The sequence below is a fragment of the Gigantopelta aegis genome, chromosome 4 (genome assembly GCF_016097555.1).
Source record: "Gigantopelta aegis isolate Gae_Host chromosome 4, Gae_host_genome, whole genome shotgun sequence".
Classification (NCBI taxonomy): domain Eukaryota; kingdom Metazoa; phylum Mollusca; class Gastropoda; order Neomphalida; family Peltospiridae; genus Gigantopelta; species Gigantopelta aegis.
The window spans coordinates 69,854,870-69,873,681 of record NC_054702.1 but is presented as its reverse complement, the minus strand read 5'-3'; the positions used below and the strand labels follow the sequence as shown (position 1 = coordinate 69,873,681).

The 18,812-nt window shown below is 34.0% G+C and overlaps 1 protein-coding gene across 4 annotated transcripts in view; it reads right to left on the bottom strand.

The window, feature by feature from the left end:
- Positions 1 to 5,570: 5,570 nt before the first annotated feature.
- Positions 5,571 to 18,812, bottom strand: part of LOC121371006 — a 37,299-nt gene continuing 24,057 nt past the window's right edge. For 3 of the 4 annotated variants that reach the window (XM_041496606.1, XM_041496609.1, XM_041496607.1), the window contains 6 exons: positions 15,501 to 15,667; positions 14,630 to 14,684; positions 12,816 to 12,920; positions 11,204 to 11,632; positions 9,548 to 9,752; positions 5,571 to 7,902 (listed from right to left, as the gene is read on the bottom strand). In XM_041496606.1, coding sequence (XP_041352540.1) covers positions 7,872 to 7,902; positions 9,548 to 9,752; positions 11,204 to 11,632; positions 12,816 to 12,920; positions 14,630 to 14,684; positions 15,501 to 15,667 — 992 coding nt within the window. In that variant the 3' untranslated portion in view covers positions 5,571 to 7,871. The remainder of the gene's footprint in view (positions 7,903 to 9,547; positions 9,753 to 11,203; positions 11,633 to 12,815; positions 12,921 to 14,629; positions 14,685 to 15,500; positions 15,668 to 18,812) is intronic. The other variant, XM_041496608.1, reaches the window with a different exon arrangement.

Sequence of the window (18,812 nt, the reverse complement as noted above, 5' to 3'; positions counted from 1 at the left end):
AAAAATATAGTCATTATTGTCACGGTCGTGTATGTCAAGGTCACAATGGCACAGAAAATTAAACACCTATAATTATGGTAGACTATTAAATGTAGTTGGTAAACTATTCTTTTTTAGGCATAAATATTCCACAATTGCAGAGTTGTAAACGTTAAAGTTAAAATGTATCACGTTACTAAAAATGTGACATCACAGGTTATTGCTGTGGACGCTTCATATATATAAGTATATACATATTTCACCATAAACATGTATCTAGGTAACGCTAAATAATGCCTGTCTCTTACCTCCAGCTCTGTAATCCAAATATTACTAGCCGTTTATAATATGATGTTATACCGATTATGTAACTCCACATTATATTTTAGTATATTACATTACATTACATGTAGATGTAAACAGAATTATGACACATCTTAAAATTTAAAAAAGACTTATTCAAGTGAGCAGACAGAATAACTAGTGCTCTAAATATCATAATTGTATTACTATTAGATATGAAATTAGAAAAGTGTATATTTATGAATTAAGGAACGGGAAAATTATATAATACTGTGACATTTATAAATATGTAGGAAAAAAAAATCAAAACAATAAATTTAAAAAAAATTGAACTAGAAAAATACACCAAATACACACCACATGATTACAATATCATTAACTTGGCAAATCGTTTAGTTGTGTATCATTTCAAAAAGGCATAACAATTGTTTCATTAAAATATGTTATTTCGAACGTCTGTTGTGTCAGTTTAACTTATAGATTGAAACAAACATTAAAAAGCAATGCAGATCAAACGTCACACAATAAACAACCACCGCACACCGTACTGAAAGAGGAAAGACAAAAGAAATTCTCCTAAATACATACTAGAAAACAGTATGCTCGTCACAAAACAACAAAATCTTTACAAAACATATCGTGCAAGCTCGGTTTAGGATAATACTTTCTAATAAAGTAAATTAAATGTATAGCAAAGTAAAAACTAAAGTACTGTCGGAAATTGAATAAAAATGATTTTTGTCGATTATTTCTTACATATTAAACTGACAAGTAAATATTTTGTAAATATCTATTTAATGATAGTCTACCTAATTTAGCATTTATTTGTTTGGGCTTTCATTGATGTTCAAGGTGGTGTTTACTCTTGAAATTAAAAGAAAAATGTCAGTGAACAGGTGATTTGTGCACTTTGTTGGAACAGACTATAACAAATTGTCGTCAACATGTGTCAATTTCATTGCTGTTACAATATGTGAGGGACTGTTTTTGATGACGGTTTACCCCTATCCCTTTCCAAATAAAATATTTGTAGTCATTTATAAGTAACGTTTGAGCAAAACTGTCATGAACCATTCTGAGTGACCCATTATACCGGTATTAAAGGAGTTATTTCAATGTTGCCCAATGACAGCTATTGCAAATAATTTTTTTATTATTTTTTATTTTTTAAAAATAAAATCTTGATTAACATTTAAAGAAGACACCTTTAACAATATGCCCATAAATGATTATAGGAAATAATTTTATCTACTGGTAGAAAATACATCTTTATCACAGCTCGCATATAATTATGATATAGCACCTTTAAATTGTTGCAAGATTGTGTAAATTTCTAATGTACTCATATTGAATTTATATTCAATAAATATGCTTGTCATAATTAATAATTTATGCTGCAATTAAAAATAATCAGTTAACTTGCAGTTTTAAATTAAAAGTTTGTTTAAGGGTAAATGAAATTGACGCATATGTGTTATAGTCTGTTCCAATAAAGGTCACAAATCACCTGTTTACTGACATCTTTAATTTAATTTCAAGATTAAACACTACCTTGTACATCAATGAGAGCCCAAAAAAGTAAATGCTAAATTAGGTAGAGTATTATTGAATGGGTATTTACAAAATATTTACTTGTCAGTTTAATATGAAAGAAATAATCGACGGAAATAATTTTTATTCTATTTCCGACAGTACTATAGGTTTGAAATCCTAGGTTATTTTTTCTCGAAGTATACAAAAAACATTACATGTAAAATGACTCCTTTTTTACTTATGTTTAGGGCATTAATTTTATATACCATTTCCTACTTTTTTCTTACCTAAATCCCGCCATTTAATAAAACGTACTGTTACATTAGACACTAATATTGTTGTTGCTAGTATCGATAGCCTCCAGTGTTTATTTTAGTTTCTTTAATGACAATTTCGCTATGAACTCATTGGATAGAGCATTGGAGTCGTAAACAGAGGGCCCCCGGTGGAAGTTGATTTATCTGTGACATTACAATGCACTAGAAATCCTAGCTTGAGAGTCGTTAAGCCGTATTCTGACTATATACGAATATACGACTGGAGAGTTACAAAGTGTCAACTTCGACATTTTAGACAATCAAATTTCACAAATCAAATGCCGTAGATCTTTAGTTTTATTTTGAAGTTCACTCAATACTTTCAACTTACAAGCTTTTAGCTATTACAGACGCTGCATGAAAACAAATCCAACACCCCTAATAACCAACAGCAGATAGGGTTACCGGGTGTCTTCTCGTAGCGTTTGTGCAAGTCATTGACATGTAAGTTTAATGTTATGAGTAAACTCGAAACATATCAAACTAAAAGGTCTGTGACGTTAGCTTCAGAACAATGTGTGTATTTTAAACAGTACTTGCAATTGGCGACGTTTGGTTGTCGAAAATTGAGTCAGTTACAGAGAGTGCACTCTAGCATTATTTTCACGTATAAACAGAATACGGCTAGATGACAACGAAGCTATAAAAATGCCAGCTGACACATAATCGAGTAAATCAGCTGCAGTCCTTCACAATTGGAATATTAACTTCTTTGCCACCACATATGGTTCCTTCACAATTGGAATATTATCTTCTTTGCCACCACATATGTGTGTGTGTATGTGTGTGTATGTATCTATGTGTGTATGTATGTGTGTATGTGTGTGTGTGTGTATGTATGCATGTATGTATGTATGTATCTATGTATGTATGTGATATGCGTATATCTATATATGTATATATGAATTATATATGTATACATTGATATCTGTAGTATGTATGTATATAGATGTGTCAACCTTAATTCTAATAACTCCACATCTATATGAATTCATACTACTACAACAACATAATATTATATAGACCTTAAAGTTTAAAATCACTTCAAAGGACAACAACGATTAACGGAGCAGGTTTTCACATTGATATTGCAACACTTTGCACTGTAAGCGTATTAACGTATTTGTATCCATATAAAAACATGCAATTATAAATATAATTACTATTGCTCTAATGGCGTGATTATCGTGTTCTTGGTGTCTATCGACAATCATCTGTCCTATGGTTACATATTCCACAATCATGATGGTTGTTTGTCTATTTTAACCATTTTGAAAGAGTATGATTATTGTATATTATGATATATACCAGATAAAAAGTCAAGCAATTAACATGAAAATAATTTTATATTCAAATCTGTCCAGAAATTCTTTATAAATAGCAAACGTTTTAAGATTAATTAACCATTCACATTCGTTCTCTATCTTTTGCCATTTAATTCTAAAGAATGTACGATGGTTAAAGGTAGTAACATGTTCATCCTGTTTACTTTTTTCCTACTATTTCCCCTTTGTTAGGCAATTTGGAACAAGTTAAATTATTATGTTTTATTTTATTGCTTGTAAAATATTCATATTGTAAAATGTTGGGAGAGGCCTTAATATAGGCTAACGTTTGTTGGCCAATCCCCAGACCGCTACTGCTTTTGAACGGCAATACATATTGTTTAAACCAAATTAACATGATATGACATACCCAGTTATGGATTTGTTTTCTACTGGAATTAAAACCTCAAAACAACCGTAATCAACCACACGAAACCTTTCAAATCCTCATCAAATCGGGGACGCTTTTATATGGTGATGAGGTGCTTTTATATGGTGATGAGGTGCTTGAAATATTCTTGGATTAACATGTCACATGATTATACAGAACTCGTGTACGTTTACACACTTGTATACTTGTATATGTAGCATGTTGCATGTATGGAGCAACTTATAATCTGCATAATTGATGAAGTAATAAATCGCGTTTGTTTTGGACATGTACACGTTCCCGTACGTATTGGCAACCACACTAATTATAGAATGGCGCACGATATTGAAGTCATGTCATGAAATTGTGATCACATTGAGAGTCCAAGAAAAAACACAAATGTAAGTGCAATAATGAAGATCCTCATACGTTTGGAAAGCATGCTCCGTTAACCTGTCCTGGGTATAATAACATTGTACAATATAAAATGTAAAATAACAGCTTATATAGAGTAAGAGTGTAAATGAATTAGTGACACTCCACCAGGCAACATGAATCGCTTATTGGGTTGAAAAACAGTTTACACTACAAAACCTTATACAACAGTGTAAATTGCTTAACAAATTAAAGAATAAAAATACATAAAAGTAAATTAACTATTGACACTTCAACACGAAAAGTGCAAGAGCTATTTGGTGTAAATGTTTAATTTACAGTAAACAGTGTTCTAGCCACCAATTTAATATGGTTTCAGTTATTTCACTTTATGTGACATAATGTTGACAGACGCAGTTATTTCATACCAAGATCGAAATACGTTGGTAATAATTTGTATTCCACCTTATGCAAACAGCAGTCGAGTGGTTGCATTATGTCAACATCCAAATACATTGGCAATAACTTATAATTCGTATTTTGCAAACATAAGTCGATTAGTTAATTCGTGTCAAGATCCATATACGTTGGCGATGACTTATATTCCATATTGTACAGACATAAGTCGATTAGTTAATTCATGTAAACAACTAAATACGTTGGCAATGACTTATAGTTCATCTTGTACAAACATAATTCAATTAGCTGCTTCAAGTTCACAGCCAGACACGTAGATAACGTATGTTCCATCTTGTGCAAACGTCACTAAATTAGTTACTTCATGCTGACATCCACATAAATTGGTAACAACGTATATTGTATATTCCATCTTATACAAACGTCACAAGATTAGTTACTTCATGCTGACATCCACATAAATTGGTAATAACCTATATTGTATATTCCATCTTATACAAACGTCACTAAATTAGTTACTTCATGCTGACATCCACATAAATTGGTAACAATGTATATTGTATATTCCATCTTGTGAAAACGTCACGAGATAAGTTACTTCATGCTAACATCCATATAAATTGGTAATAACCTATATTGGACATTCCACTTTGTGCAAACATCAGAAGATTATTTACTTCATATTGACATCCAGATACATTAGTAATGTATATTCCACAGTGTGCAAACATCAGAAAATTAGGTGATAGTTATGTACAGTTAATCATCCTTAAAATATAATCATGCATCTATGAATGAAGCACACATCGTATGTAAAACAACATTATGTACAAATATGGGAAACTATCGTTTACAGTAGTTTCACTTTGTAAACAATTATTTCAAAACATCATACACAAATATTTACCGATTATAATTTAAATCGACAGACAAAACACAGAACAGCAATTAGTTTGTACAGATAGTACTGTCGATCCACAGCAGCTATCCTATTCTTTATACAAAAAAATATATTTAATACAACGTTTGTAAAATATACAGTAAATACATTTCAATCTACACACATGTCCATTAGTCCATTAATGTACAGTACGATTCCAGTCTATCAAATATACTCATTGTCCTTTTATTACAAATACAATACATTAGTATACCATAAGCATATGAGAGTAGGGTAGGAGTTGCCGGAATTGAGTATTATTTTGTGAAAAACAAACTGAATTGCTTTAGGGCAAATCATTCTGATACATTCTATCCTTTGTGCATCTTTTTACTATTTGACTGGAGTAAAGTGCTTACAACTATATAAATATATACAATTACTGTACCTTTGCACAGTGTAAAATTCGTAGCATCTTAAAATGACAGACCCTAGTTTTTAAAAATTAAGGCATATTGTTTCACGATTAGAGCCGTTTTTGATAACTAAAATCATACTTTATTTAGATTGTATTGTTTAGATTATCCATTTCCGTACATCCTAAGTGTTTCCGGTCATTCTGGTGCTTTTAACATCACAACATGCATGTTTCATAGTTTTAAAAACGCACGTGCGTCTAAGAAATAACAATTATGGAGTCGAGTATTAATCTATTTTAAGTGTATGTCACCGTTTTAACGTCACAGACTCTTGTTTCACTCTGTTGTAACTTTATCCAAATGTGTTACAGGTAGATTAACTCAACTTAGTGTCCTTTTTACGAGATCAAACTAGATTTTAAAAGACTTTAAAAGTATCTGTCCCAATTCCTTCCAACCTGCCGTCTCAAATGACTATGGTCTGTATATATATGGTGTTTTTGTCTGATCTGTGAACAAAAACTACACAACATGTTACTTAAAGAACTGCATTATAAAACATTCAACACAATGTCAGTTCATGACTAAAAGCTATATACATACAGCTACATGGTTTTGTTGGTATCTTTCCATATATCTAGCATAGCCGTATATAAATATTGACCGTTTATACAGGATTACAATTTAAATCGGCAGACAAAACATAGAACAGCAATTAGTTTGTACAGCTATTACTGTCGATCCATAGCAGCTATTCTATTGTTTATACAAATATATATATTTAATACAACTTTTGTAAAATATACAATAAATACATTTCTATTTACACACGTCAAAATTTGTATATGAAATGAATATAAACACAAAACATATGAAGCGAAACAACATATACTGAACTCCATTAAAAACGCACCACCCAATTTTCATTTGTTTTTTTAAATCTCTTTCCAGTTGTTATTGCTTGAGGGTTTTTATTATCCAGTTATACAACATTACTTATATGTATTATTCATTATTCTCGTTCTTGTCATATCCTTATTATAACTACAAATCTGTCTTCTGCGTTTTCAATGGAGGTCAAAATATGACCTTCTGAATATGGATAGCATATTTTTAGTGAATGACGAGATATATTCAAGAATGATAGAATCAGCATTACAATGCAATGTTTTGGCAACATTGGCATGTATAGGATTACATTAGTTAACGTAGGAGAAATGTTTCTAACTGTGTCTTCCACTTCGTTTCCTAGAAAGAAAAACAACACAATAACTAAAAAGTTATAATAGTTTTAAACTAGAATGTGGGTTGGATGGAATTTCACTTCTAAAAGATTGAACATTCTAGCTTGCCTACGATGGAATTATTGTTTTTCATTAAAGCGACAGACCCTAGTTTCTAAAAACTACAGCACGTTTCACTATTAGAGCCGTTTATGATCATTGAAATCAAACATTACTTATATTTTATTATTTAGATTATCCATTTCCGTAGAAACCGAAGTGTTCTGGTCATCCCAGTGTTTGTAGTACCAAACATTGCATTGTTCATATTTTTAGAAACGCACTTGCGTCCGAGAAGTAGTGGTTTACTGATTCGAGTTCTAGTCTATTTTAAGGATATTTCCTGTTTTAACGTCACAGACTCTTGTTTCACTCTGTTGTAACTTTATCCAAATGTGTTACAGGTAGATTAACTCAACTTAGTGTCCTTTTTACGAGATCAAACTAGATTTTAAAAGACTTTAAAAGTATCTGTCCCAATTCCTTCCAACCTGCCGTCTCAAATGACTATGGTCTGTATATATATGGTGTTTTTGTCTGATCTATGAACAAAAACTACACAACATGTTACTTAAAGCACTGCATTATAAAACATTCAACACAATGTCAGTCCATGACTAAAAGCTATATACATACAGCTACATGGTTTCGTTGGTATCTTTCCATATATCTAGCATAGCCGTCCAGATTTGTCAAAATATCTATAATTTACAAAAGTAAACATCATATACAAATATTTACCGTTTATACAGGATTACAATTTAAATCGGCAGACAAAACACAGAACAGCAATTAGTTTGTACAGCTATTACTGTCAATTCATAGCAGCTATTCTATTGTTTATACAAAAATATATATTTAATACAACTTTTGTAAAATATACAATAAATACATTTCTATCTACACACACGTCAACATTTTTATAAGAAATGAATATAAACACAAAATATATGAAGCGAAACAACATATACTGAACTCCATTAAAAACGCACCACCCAATATTTTTTTTTTTTTAAATCTCTTTCCAGTTGTTATTGCTTGAGGGGTTTTATACAACATTACTTATATGTATTATTCATTATTCTCGTTCTTGTCATATCCTTATTACAACTACAAATCAAAACAAATGTTTTTCATTAAAGCGACAGACCCTAGTTTCTAAAGACTACAGCATATGTTTCACTATTAGAGCCGATTATGATCACTGAAATCAAACATTACTTATATTTTATTGTTTAGATTATCCATTTCCGTAGAAATCGAAGTGTTCTTGTGATCCCAGTGTTTGTAGTACCAAACATTGCATTGTTCATATTTTTAAAAACGCACTTGCGTCTGAGAAGTAGTGGTTTACTGATTCGAGTTCTTGTCTATTTTTAAGGATATTTCCTGTTTTAACGTCACAGACTCTTCTTTCACTATATTGTAACTTTATCCAAATGAGTTTCAGGTTTATAAATTAACTAAACTTAGTGTCCATTTTTTACGGGTTAAAACTAGGGTCTGCGCCATTAATTGACAATTCCATTAATTAATTCTGAGAGACCAACTAAGTTACGTTTATGTTTACGACCAGTTTAGAGAATGAAAAACTGCTCAATCGTAAATGTCAATGTACGACAGACGTAAGCCTAACTGTCAGTTGGGAATGCAAAGTTACACTTTCGAATCTAAACCCTAAATGTCTCGGAATTACAACACTGTTTCCACTTCTGAAATGTATTTTCCAAACAACTTCTACAATAAAAATTATATTGCCACGATTGTCTTAATAAATGTTGTACACTGATTTAAGCATAAGTCTGTTAACAAATAAGAACGCGGGCTTTTAGTAATGATGTAGGAAGTGTATACTGACTCAAAGCTTCAAAAGAGTACTACTCTATTGATATTTCTGAAATTTATGATCCATTAATGATATCAGGTACAATAATCAACTTGAAAGAGAATATGTCAAATTTAGCATTAATGTTTAGTGACTATAATAACGATGAAATAGTCGTTTTTTGAAGCTAAAGATGTAGAAGTTATCATTATATTGTTTGATACTGTATATTATTATATTTGTAATTTGTATGGTCTATCAATTTTCGTTTCTCCAGTAGTTATCTTCCCGATAGTCTTATTAAATATTTTATAATTGAATTTGTTATTAAGTGTGTGTAAATAACTACATGGAAAACCAGCAATGCTACAATAAATTTCCATTCTCTAGGAACATAGTCTTTGATGAAAATCATAATAAATATTAGCTCCTCACCATTCCCCATCCACCCTACATGTACAAAATATGGAGCCTACCTCATGGGCAGTAATACTGTGACCATTTTGATTGAAAAAAGGTACCTTGAGGCCGTTGACGCCCGCACCGACCCTCGGATGACTGATCGGCAGATGGGACAGGATGCCAGCGCGGGGGCACACATTGCGCATGTGCAATAGTGTCCACAGGGCAAGAAGACGATGTTGATAGGGTTTTCCAAACAAATCTTACACATCATTTCATCACGAAGTTGGCGATTTTCTTCCATTATACGGTCTCTCTCTTCTTCTGAAAATATTGCAGTAAAGCACACGATATTAAAAGAGTTTATAGTATTTTTACAAACAGAATAATACATGAGTGGCCGTTAGATACCATTTATCTCACAACTCGTTGTTTAAAAACGTATCTAACGGACACGAATATATTATTCTATTTCTTACATAACCTTAAAAAGCAGGTTTTAAGCAAATTTTAACATCTTTTGCGACTAAAAGTTATTTACAGCCGTTGCACTTGTAGCTAACTTACGCGTCACAGACTCATGATTGTCAGGTTAACTATACGTAACAGTCTAATCGATTTCCATCGTATTGTGTTTTATTGGACGTATGGCATTGGGGACCTGGTCATCACCTAGGAGCAGCCAGTCGTACGTCTTGAAATTGTTAACACACGTACATGTGTTAACAAGACTAGTATTTGTAAATCATACATAACACATGGTGTTCTCACCAACGGGTGTGCAAGAAAGTATGTGATACCTTTTGTGGGATATTGGGAAATGTAGTAGTAGTAGTAGTAGTAGTAGTAGTAGTAGTAGTAGTAGTAGTTGTTGTAGTTGTTGTTGTTGTAGTAGCAGTAGTAGTATTAATGGTAGTAGTAGTAGTTGTAGTAGTAGTAGTAGTCGCAGTAGTGGTAGTTGTGGTAGTAGTAGTAGTAGTAGTAGTAGTAGTAATAGCAGTAGTTGTAGTAGTAGTAGCAGTAGTAAAAGTATTTAAGAAAACAGAATATTATCTAATACAGATAACCGTCTCGGTGGTGGTGTTGTGATTAAGCCATCTGACATAAGACTGGTAGGCTCTGGGTTCGCAGCCCGGTACCGATTCTCACCCAGACCGAGTTTTAACGACTCAGTGAGTAGGTGTAAGACCACTACACCCTCTTCTCTCCCACTAACCAATAACAAGTAACCCACTGTCCTGGACAGACAGTCCAGATAGCTGAGATTTTGCCCAGGACAACGTGTTTGAACCTTAATTGGATATAATCATGAAAATAAGTTGAAATAAATAAATACAGATTTTTGGTGGTAATAATTATATAAAACAAATTTAAATACGCTTGGCTTGGAACAATTTATTTACTGTTATATAATCGTTCCATAATGATGAATTGGTTAATCTGAATTTCAGTTAGTGGAAAATACATGGTGAAATTTATTTAAAATGATTTCTGGTTGTGTAAGAGAAACCTGTCACCATTACCATTTCAGTGTTATAAATATGAAATTACAAGGCACGTGCTGTCCTGACAAGAGGGTACCATATAACAACGCTATATGAAATAACCACTCCTAATCCTGGAATAAGTGTTAGCACATATCGAATCAGCTGAATTCTTATCTCACATCATGACTGTATTGTAAACTCTTACAGTCAAAAGGATTATATGAACAGTATTGAGCTCAAGAAACACTAGTAGCACTCTAATTGAAAAAAAAAACTTAAAATAAATACCATCACTGTTTTTGTCGTTCATGCTGGGTGTCATTGCTGAAGTGTCGCTAGATCCAGACTGAAGACGTGCTGGTAAGCTATAGTAACTAGACTCGATTGAATTGTTAGCATCTGATTTAGCTGCTTGCAGTCGACTGTGGCCTGCACCCATGCTCATCACTGCATCACTGTGTTCTTCATTGGTCTCTCCAACATATTCTGTGATCGTATCGCATAAGCTGCCATCCAGAGTGTTGGTTTTTGTGGAGTCTTCAGAGATCTGTCCGTTTGGACTTGCAGTAGATGCATTTGAATCACTGGTCTCTGCACCTGATGGTGCATCTATTGTAAGCCGCTCGTCTTTATTGTGTGATGATGTGGCTTGATTCTGTTGCTCCTCTATGACAAATATCTTCTCCAAAAGTGTTTCCAGGTCCGGTGAATTCTGATCTGAAATGCATAATCAAATATGGTGTTCGTTTTGTAAAAAGTATTTAGTTTCAATGAACTGATGCTAAGAGGACAAAACACACACACACACACACACACACACACACACACACATACGTGCATCCACGCGCGCAGACACCTATTGAAAGTAGTACAATACAATATGATTTAACAATGGGAGTGCAGCTTTTAAAACGATCTCTGAAATATGGGGTTCTGTGTATCCAGGACAAAAATCTCTGTCAACAATGAATTTGACGTCCAGGAAGGACATACTTGAAAAACGTTTGGACATGAATATGTTAAGTATCTAGAAGTTGATAGACATTTATTGTTACTTTCTATTACATAAATTCCAGGTCCGAATTAAACTAATGTATTCAGAAGATTATTTATTGCAATCATTCACAATAAATATGTCAAACTAAGATGAGCAATTACAATAGAGCAATGTTCTATGCTGAAGCATGTTCAGGAGGACGAGCGCTCTCGGTAATTCGGTAGACTGATTTTGGTGCTTAATGTTAAATGAAAGTCATGTGAAAGAACACGATGTTTTACCAGTCAAATTGGTAGTGAGCGATCAGCCACCTGAACATACCACTGTTAACAATCTGAGTGATTAAAAATATCATCACGCATGACAACAAAGTCCATGATGAAATCAGCAAAAATACACCAGCCAACAGTTATTCAATAAATATAAAACGTTACTTGCGTTTTTCTGCTGATCATCATCGTTTTGTCCAGTTATTATCTATCATCATATGATATCATCACTGTTTTGATAGCTATTCACGAGCGCATGTCATCACAGCTGTATTTATCCTAAGTAGCTTTGTCCTGTGCTAGTTTCAATTTAGTGAACTAGTCTGAGAATGGCAGTCTTCTTTGTGACGGTTAAAATGACGTATGTCCCGTACAAAATCTCCTCGGGAGTGGCAGTTCTCCCAGATAGATATTCATGGAATCAATCACTATTTTGTCGAATGCCCATTGGACTCTGCATTGTGCAGAGATTTGGTTTTGATCACGGATGGCAGTTATGTCGTTCAGATCATAATTCTAAACACGTCTCGGTCTGGCTTGTAGTTCCTGTAATTAAAACACTTTGATTCCATGTATTCCTTGTTACTTGGACCAATAATGTGATCAACACATTATTCGTGTATAAAACGTTTACCTTGATTAACAGCCAGTGCTTTGACGGCCATAGTTATGATGTTATCATTGTATCCCATTTCCTTCGCCTTTAATACAGTGTCAGAGTTGAACAAATCACCCGAATCTGCAATAGTGCAAGTTAGTTTATTAGAAGACTCATAGTCATAAGAATAACCTCATGATTTATGTATCTTTTAAAGAAAAGCTAAGCAAGACTGACGAGTACCTGTAGGGTACACACTACGCCCGTCGGGAGTTTCATAGACAAGCACCTACATTAATGAATGTGTTACGTGTATGATGTGATTAGAATTACTCTGTGCAATGATATGGATTAGCAGTTTGTTTTAGACCAACTACTAATGATAATGCACCCATTCCCATTAGAGATTATGCTCGCTGGTTAATGAAGTTGGTTGGGGTTTTTTTATTATTATAATGGGAACAGTTTTATAGCATGGTGACACATTTATATATTTCTGTACTGTTAACTTCTGTGAAAGTTGACCGTCTCCGCTTCTTCAAAGGCTGAACTAGATATCCCTACAGTTTTGAGAATTTACACAAATTATGTGATTTATCTGTTATAGAAGGTCAGTTACGTAGAACAATGAAAAGTGGATCTAGGTGACTTTACCTATAGTAATAGTAGAAGGTCTTATCTAGAACTAAGAAAATTGGTTGTGGTGACCTAGTAATGGTACACGACACACTGTTATTCCAACTTGTATAAATTATATGCAAGGTTTGATGGTCCTCCATTAATTAATATGAAAGGTGTGGTGTCGAAAAGAGTGTGTTCTAGCGAGGGTATGCAATGCACCTGCATGTGAGATTTGATAGTCCTGCATTCTTCAATATCCAAGACATGGTCTAGGCAAGAAAATTTAACAGACGGACAGTCGGATATACGGACGGATAACACCATACCAAAATACCAAAATGTATGTGTCTGCGTATGTATGTATGTATGTATGTATGTATTGGCAAAGTAATTACTTGAACAGAACCTTTATATATATATATATATATATATATATATATATATATATACACACACACACACACACACACACACACACACACACACACGCACACACACACTGTTCACTTACAGTTGAAAGACAACTTAAAGGGTATGGTGCAGATACCAGATACCAAGGAATACTTTGCTTTCAAAATTGTGATTAGCGGCAGTTGGTTTCAATTTTAAAATGAATAAGCAACGACTGTTTAACATTTTACAATGTAGCAACCTCTGAAATTTCCGTTGCCTTGAAATACGTAAAACTTGACTATGCTTTATTCGGTTTGGTAACTATAAAACAAAACTTAATTGTTGTTGTAGTAAAAATGTGACGAAAGGTGATCTACTCATCTAGTTACGTCACAAAACCTTGTTTAAATTTGCTTCGAAATTTAGTAGAGATGATTTTGAAAGCGATACCATGAGAACTATCGAGATATTTACTTACACTTTATAACTAGACTGTATATACACGAAACAGGGTAACAGACACCAACAATAACGCCAGTGCACCACGACTGGTATACAAAGGCCGTGGTATGTACTGCCCTCCTATTATGGGATGGTGCATATAAAAGATCCCTTGCTGCTAATCGAAAAGAGTAGCCCATGAAGTGGCGACAGCGGGTTTCCTTTCTCAATATCTGTGTGGTCCTTAACCATATATCTGACACCATATAACCGTAAATAAAATGTGTTGAGTGCGTCGTTAAATAAAACATTTCCTTCCAACAATAACACACGTGTGTGCAATGTGAAGTCTATAACATATAGGATAGAACATTAAATATTAAATAAATACTTACTGCCACTGCTGTTACGAGTGCTTGGTGCGGAAGCACTGTTTGCAGCTTGGTCTTTCTGAAAACAAAAGGTCACTTGCAATTTAGTGTGACTGAAATAAGAATTCCTCCATGTCGAGTACAGGTAGCCTTTCGTCGTTAACAGTCGTCATTCGTAATATTTCAACTTATTTTCGTGCTTATATCCAATTATGGTTCAAGCATTCGGAATACGTCAAACTGTCGACAGTGTCATGCAAGAGTGTTTTGATAGGTCGAATAAAAAGTCACATGGTCATGAAATAACATTGGTTTTTGGTCAAATCTACAAACGGGGATTTCTAACGAGAAGTAGATAGTACTGCCATAAAAATAATAACATATGCAATGTGAACGTTTATCAGCATATATACGTAATATAATTAAATGTTCTTAAAATTTGTCATATTCAGAACTCATTCCAAACATCAGATCATCCCCAACCTTAACTTGGTAAACGGCCATATATAATGGAGAGATAAACTGAATGTTTGACAAGGCCCCTTTTCGTTTACATGTGTGCAAGTATCACATGAGAAATTATATGCTTATGCAAATCGAGAAATGTCTATCACACCGGCATAACATTATGTGTATCCATCTAACATTGTATTTACACGGTTAGTTAACAGCAAGCGAAGAGTGGCGCGACATACGTACAAAACAGAACTGGGCGATCTTTTCTAAATGTTTAAATATTAAAGTTATCCTAAATATCGCAGCATTAATAATTAAACAGAAAATACGTGGATGTTTTATGCAATCACTTTTGTGTACATATACACAGTAGACTGTAATATGTGGGTTTTTACATTTACATTTGTGTGTTTAGTTTAGGACTTTTAATTAATATTACCTGACTTATCTTCTGCAGGACTTCAGAAACAAAATCTGAGCCTTTGGTGAATACAATGAATTCACAAGATGGTCGATTGCGTATGTGCTCCTCAAGCGGGTCATCCTGGGGTTCCCAAGACTTCAATCCTATCCCGCAGTAAAAACACCGAACGCAGTCGGCGTATCCTGTGAAATAATACAAACGTATATACGCTAATAATATAACAAACATTTATTCACACTTGACACAGAATGCACAAAGGTAAATGATACCACTCGTCAGTGTTACTCTTATATCATGAATATAAAGAGAGAGACAATGTTTTATTTAATGACGCACACATCTCGGGGTTCTTTTTTATGGTTATATGAAAGTTAAAAGTTAAAATTTCTTTTGTTAAACGATACCACTAGAGAACATTGATTAATTAATCATCGACTATTGGATGTCAAACATTTAGTAATTATGACACGTAGTCAGCGGAGGAAAGTTGTTTTGTTTAACGATGCACTAGAGCACATTGATTAATTAAACATCGGATATTGCATGTCATATTATGACATGAAGTCATCAGAGGAAACCGGCTACATTTTTCCAAATGCAGCAAGGGATATTTTATATGTACTTTCGCACAGACAGGAAAGCACATATCACGAACTGTAACCAGCTGTGGTGCACTGGCTGGAACGAGAAAAAACAATCAGTTGAATGAATCCACCGAGATGGTTGGATCCTACGACTCAAGCACCTCAAGCGACTGAGTTAAATTCTACCTTACAGTTATATGACGTCTGACATATGGGTAAGGACCACACAAATAATAAGAGGAGAAACCCGCTACCGCTACTCACAGAAAGTGTAGTACATACCACGGCCTTTGTTACAACTGGCTGGAACAAGAAATAGCCCAATGCTCCAACTGGAAAATGTTTTACCTAGTTCGTTCGCGCATCAGGTGAGTGCTGTTACACTGGCCTACGCCCTTTTTTTAAAACACCGGTTGCCACCAGAAAAGTATGTTGAGTAAACCGGCCTCGGTGGTGTCGTGGTTAAGCCATCGGACATAAGGCTGGTAGGTACAGGATTGACAGCCCGGTACCGGTTCCCACCCAGAGCGAGTTTTAACAACAATGGGTAGGTGTAAAGCCACTACACCCTCTTCTTTCTCACTAACTGCTAACAACTAACACACTGTCCTGGACAGATAGCCCAGATAGCCGAGGTGTGTTCCCAGGACAGCGTGCTTGAACCTTAATTAGATATAAGCACGAAAATAAGTTGAAATGAAATGTTGAGTAGGCACAAACAAATGCCTGATGCAAATAGTGCTGAATCATTTCAATAGATGAAACATAAACAAAGTGCTCTCTTGGTGTCACACACATATTGGTTCACCCGGAACATCTCAGCGATGATTCTACCCTAATATGGGTGCAAATAGTTGTAGAAATAGGAACTCGCTCACCTATCTACCCTAGTACTGGGGATGTAATGTCGACAATTGTGGGTATGTTCACATCTGTCATATTTGTCTTTAGAAGTCTTGCAGGCTGTTTAATATATCACAGAAATCAAAACAGAAACCCAACACATTTAACTATGTGAAACCCACGACCACCATCAAACCCAGAACGTTATCACCATGGTGGTCAGATATCGTTCATAAATGGCTCTAAAGTCAAACACCTTTAAAGGCACTATGCAAAAGACTACCGCTTATGGTAAACTGTTATTCATAAGATATTTTTAGATGGTATAGAATATGGATTTAGAATAACTGACATTGGGCTATTTCTCGCTCCAGCTAGTGCACCACGACTGGTATAACAAAGGCCGTAGTATGTGCTATCCTGTCTATGGGATGGTGCATATAAAAGATCCCTTGCTGCTAATCTAAAAGAGTAGCCCGTGAAGTGGCGACAGCGGGTTTCCTACCTCAATATCTGTGTGGTCCTTAACCATATGTCCCGACGCCATATAACCGTAAATAAAATGTGTTGAGTGTGTCGTTAAATAAAACATTTCTTTCTTTCTTTCGTCCAATGAAGGTGCATAAGCATCTCACTTTAACCACGACGTGTCAGAATCACAAAGGACAATGTGTATTCCGCAACACGCCTTTAATTTCCTGTAATAATAAAACTACGTTTGACCATAGATGAGTTGTGATTTAAAATTGATCGAATAACTTGTACGTGATGTAATTAGTTTCCTTAAAATACAAAAAACAGCCCCACCCATCATATGCTGATGAAAACTATACTATTGCTGTACTTAAGAGAAACGTTGACTATTGTTATATTGACATTGAACGTCTTTGTTATGATCAGGCTTGGTGCTTATAAAACGTTTAGAGTCTAGACTCAAGACTCTAATATATTAGAGTCGGAGACTTTAATGTCATGACATAGCCATACAAACTGTATGCATGTGACGTCATTAAAGATTGAGTCTGGACCTCAAAAGTTTATTAAAATGAGCCCAGATATCTCTTCTATATCGAAGGCAATCAAAATATAAAACTGTGCATTGATGGGAAAGATATCTCAACAAAGTATTTTGTATCACTGTGACAAATTCCCAAAGACGAAGTCTTAACGAAATCCGATCTTACTGTCAACATTATATTCAAGTTCAAGTTCTTTTATTGCTTTAAGTTGTTCAACTTATCAGCATTATAACAATGAACAAACATTAATATATACAATAGTGCGGAACAATGGTGGAGAGTGACTTACATATATACATATATACACACACATACCCACACACACACACACACACGCAGACACAAATACACACCCAAACACACAAACACACATATATAATAGAAAAAACAAAACAGAATAAAGATAAGTTATTTTACAGGTTATCCTCAGCGGCTAGGGTAATGATAAAATGAGAACATATTAGTTTATTTCCAGTAATAGTTGATCCCTAGTTCTGTTTGCTTGTAATAAATATTTTCCTAGGTTGTTTATCTCTTTATTGTTTCCGGTTGATAAGAGTTGTATTAATTTCAAAGTACTGGGATGCTTAAAGTAGTATTTTTTAATGAATTTCTTTCTTAAAGTTTCGTATCTTGGACACATAATCAAGCGTAATTTCAGGTTCAGGTAAACAGTGATGTTATATTACATGACTATTTGTCGACGTATAGTATGGGACCCTGGTGAGTCGAGGTACTTAATAATTGTATTAGTATATTTTAAAACTGCTTTGTAATTTTATTATAATTATTAGTCAAAGAAAATTTGTAATTGTTACTTGAACCCACAATGCAGAAAAAATCTACATATGTTATGTAATCAAAAGTACACACGTTCTTAC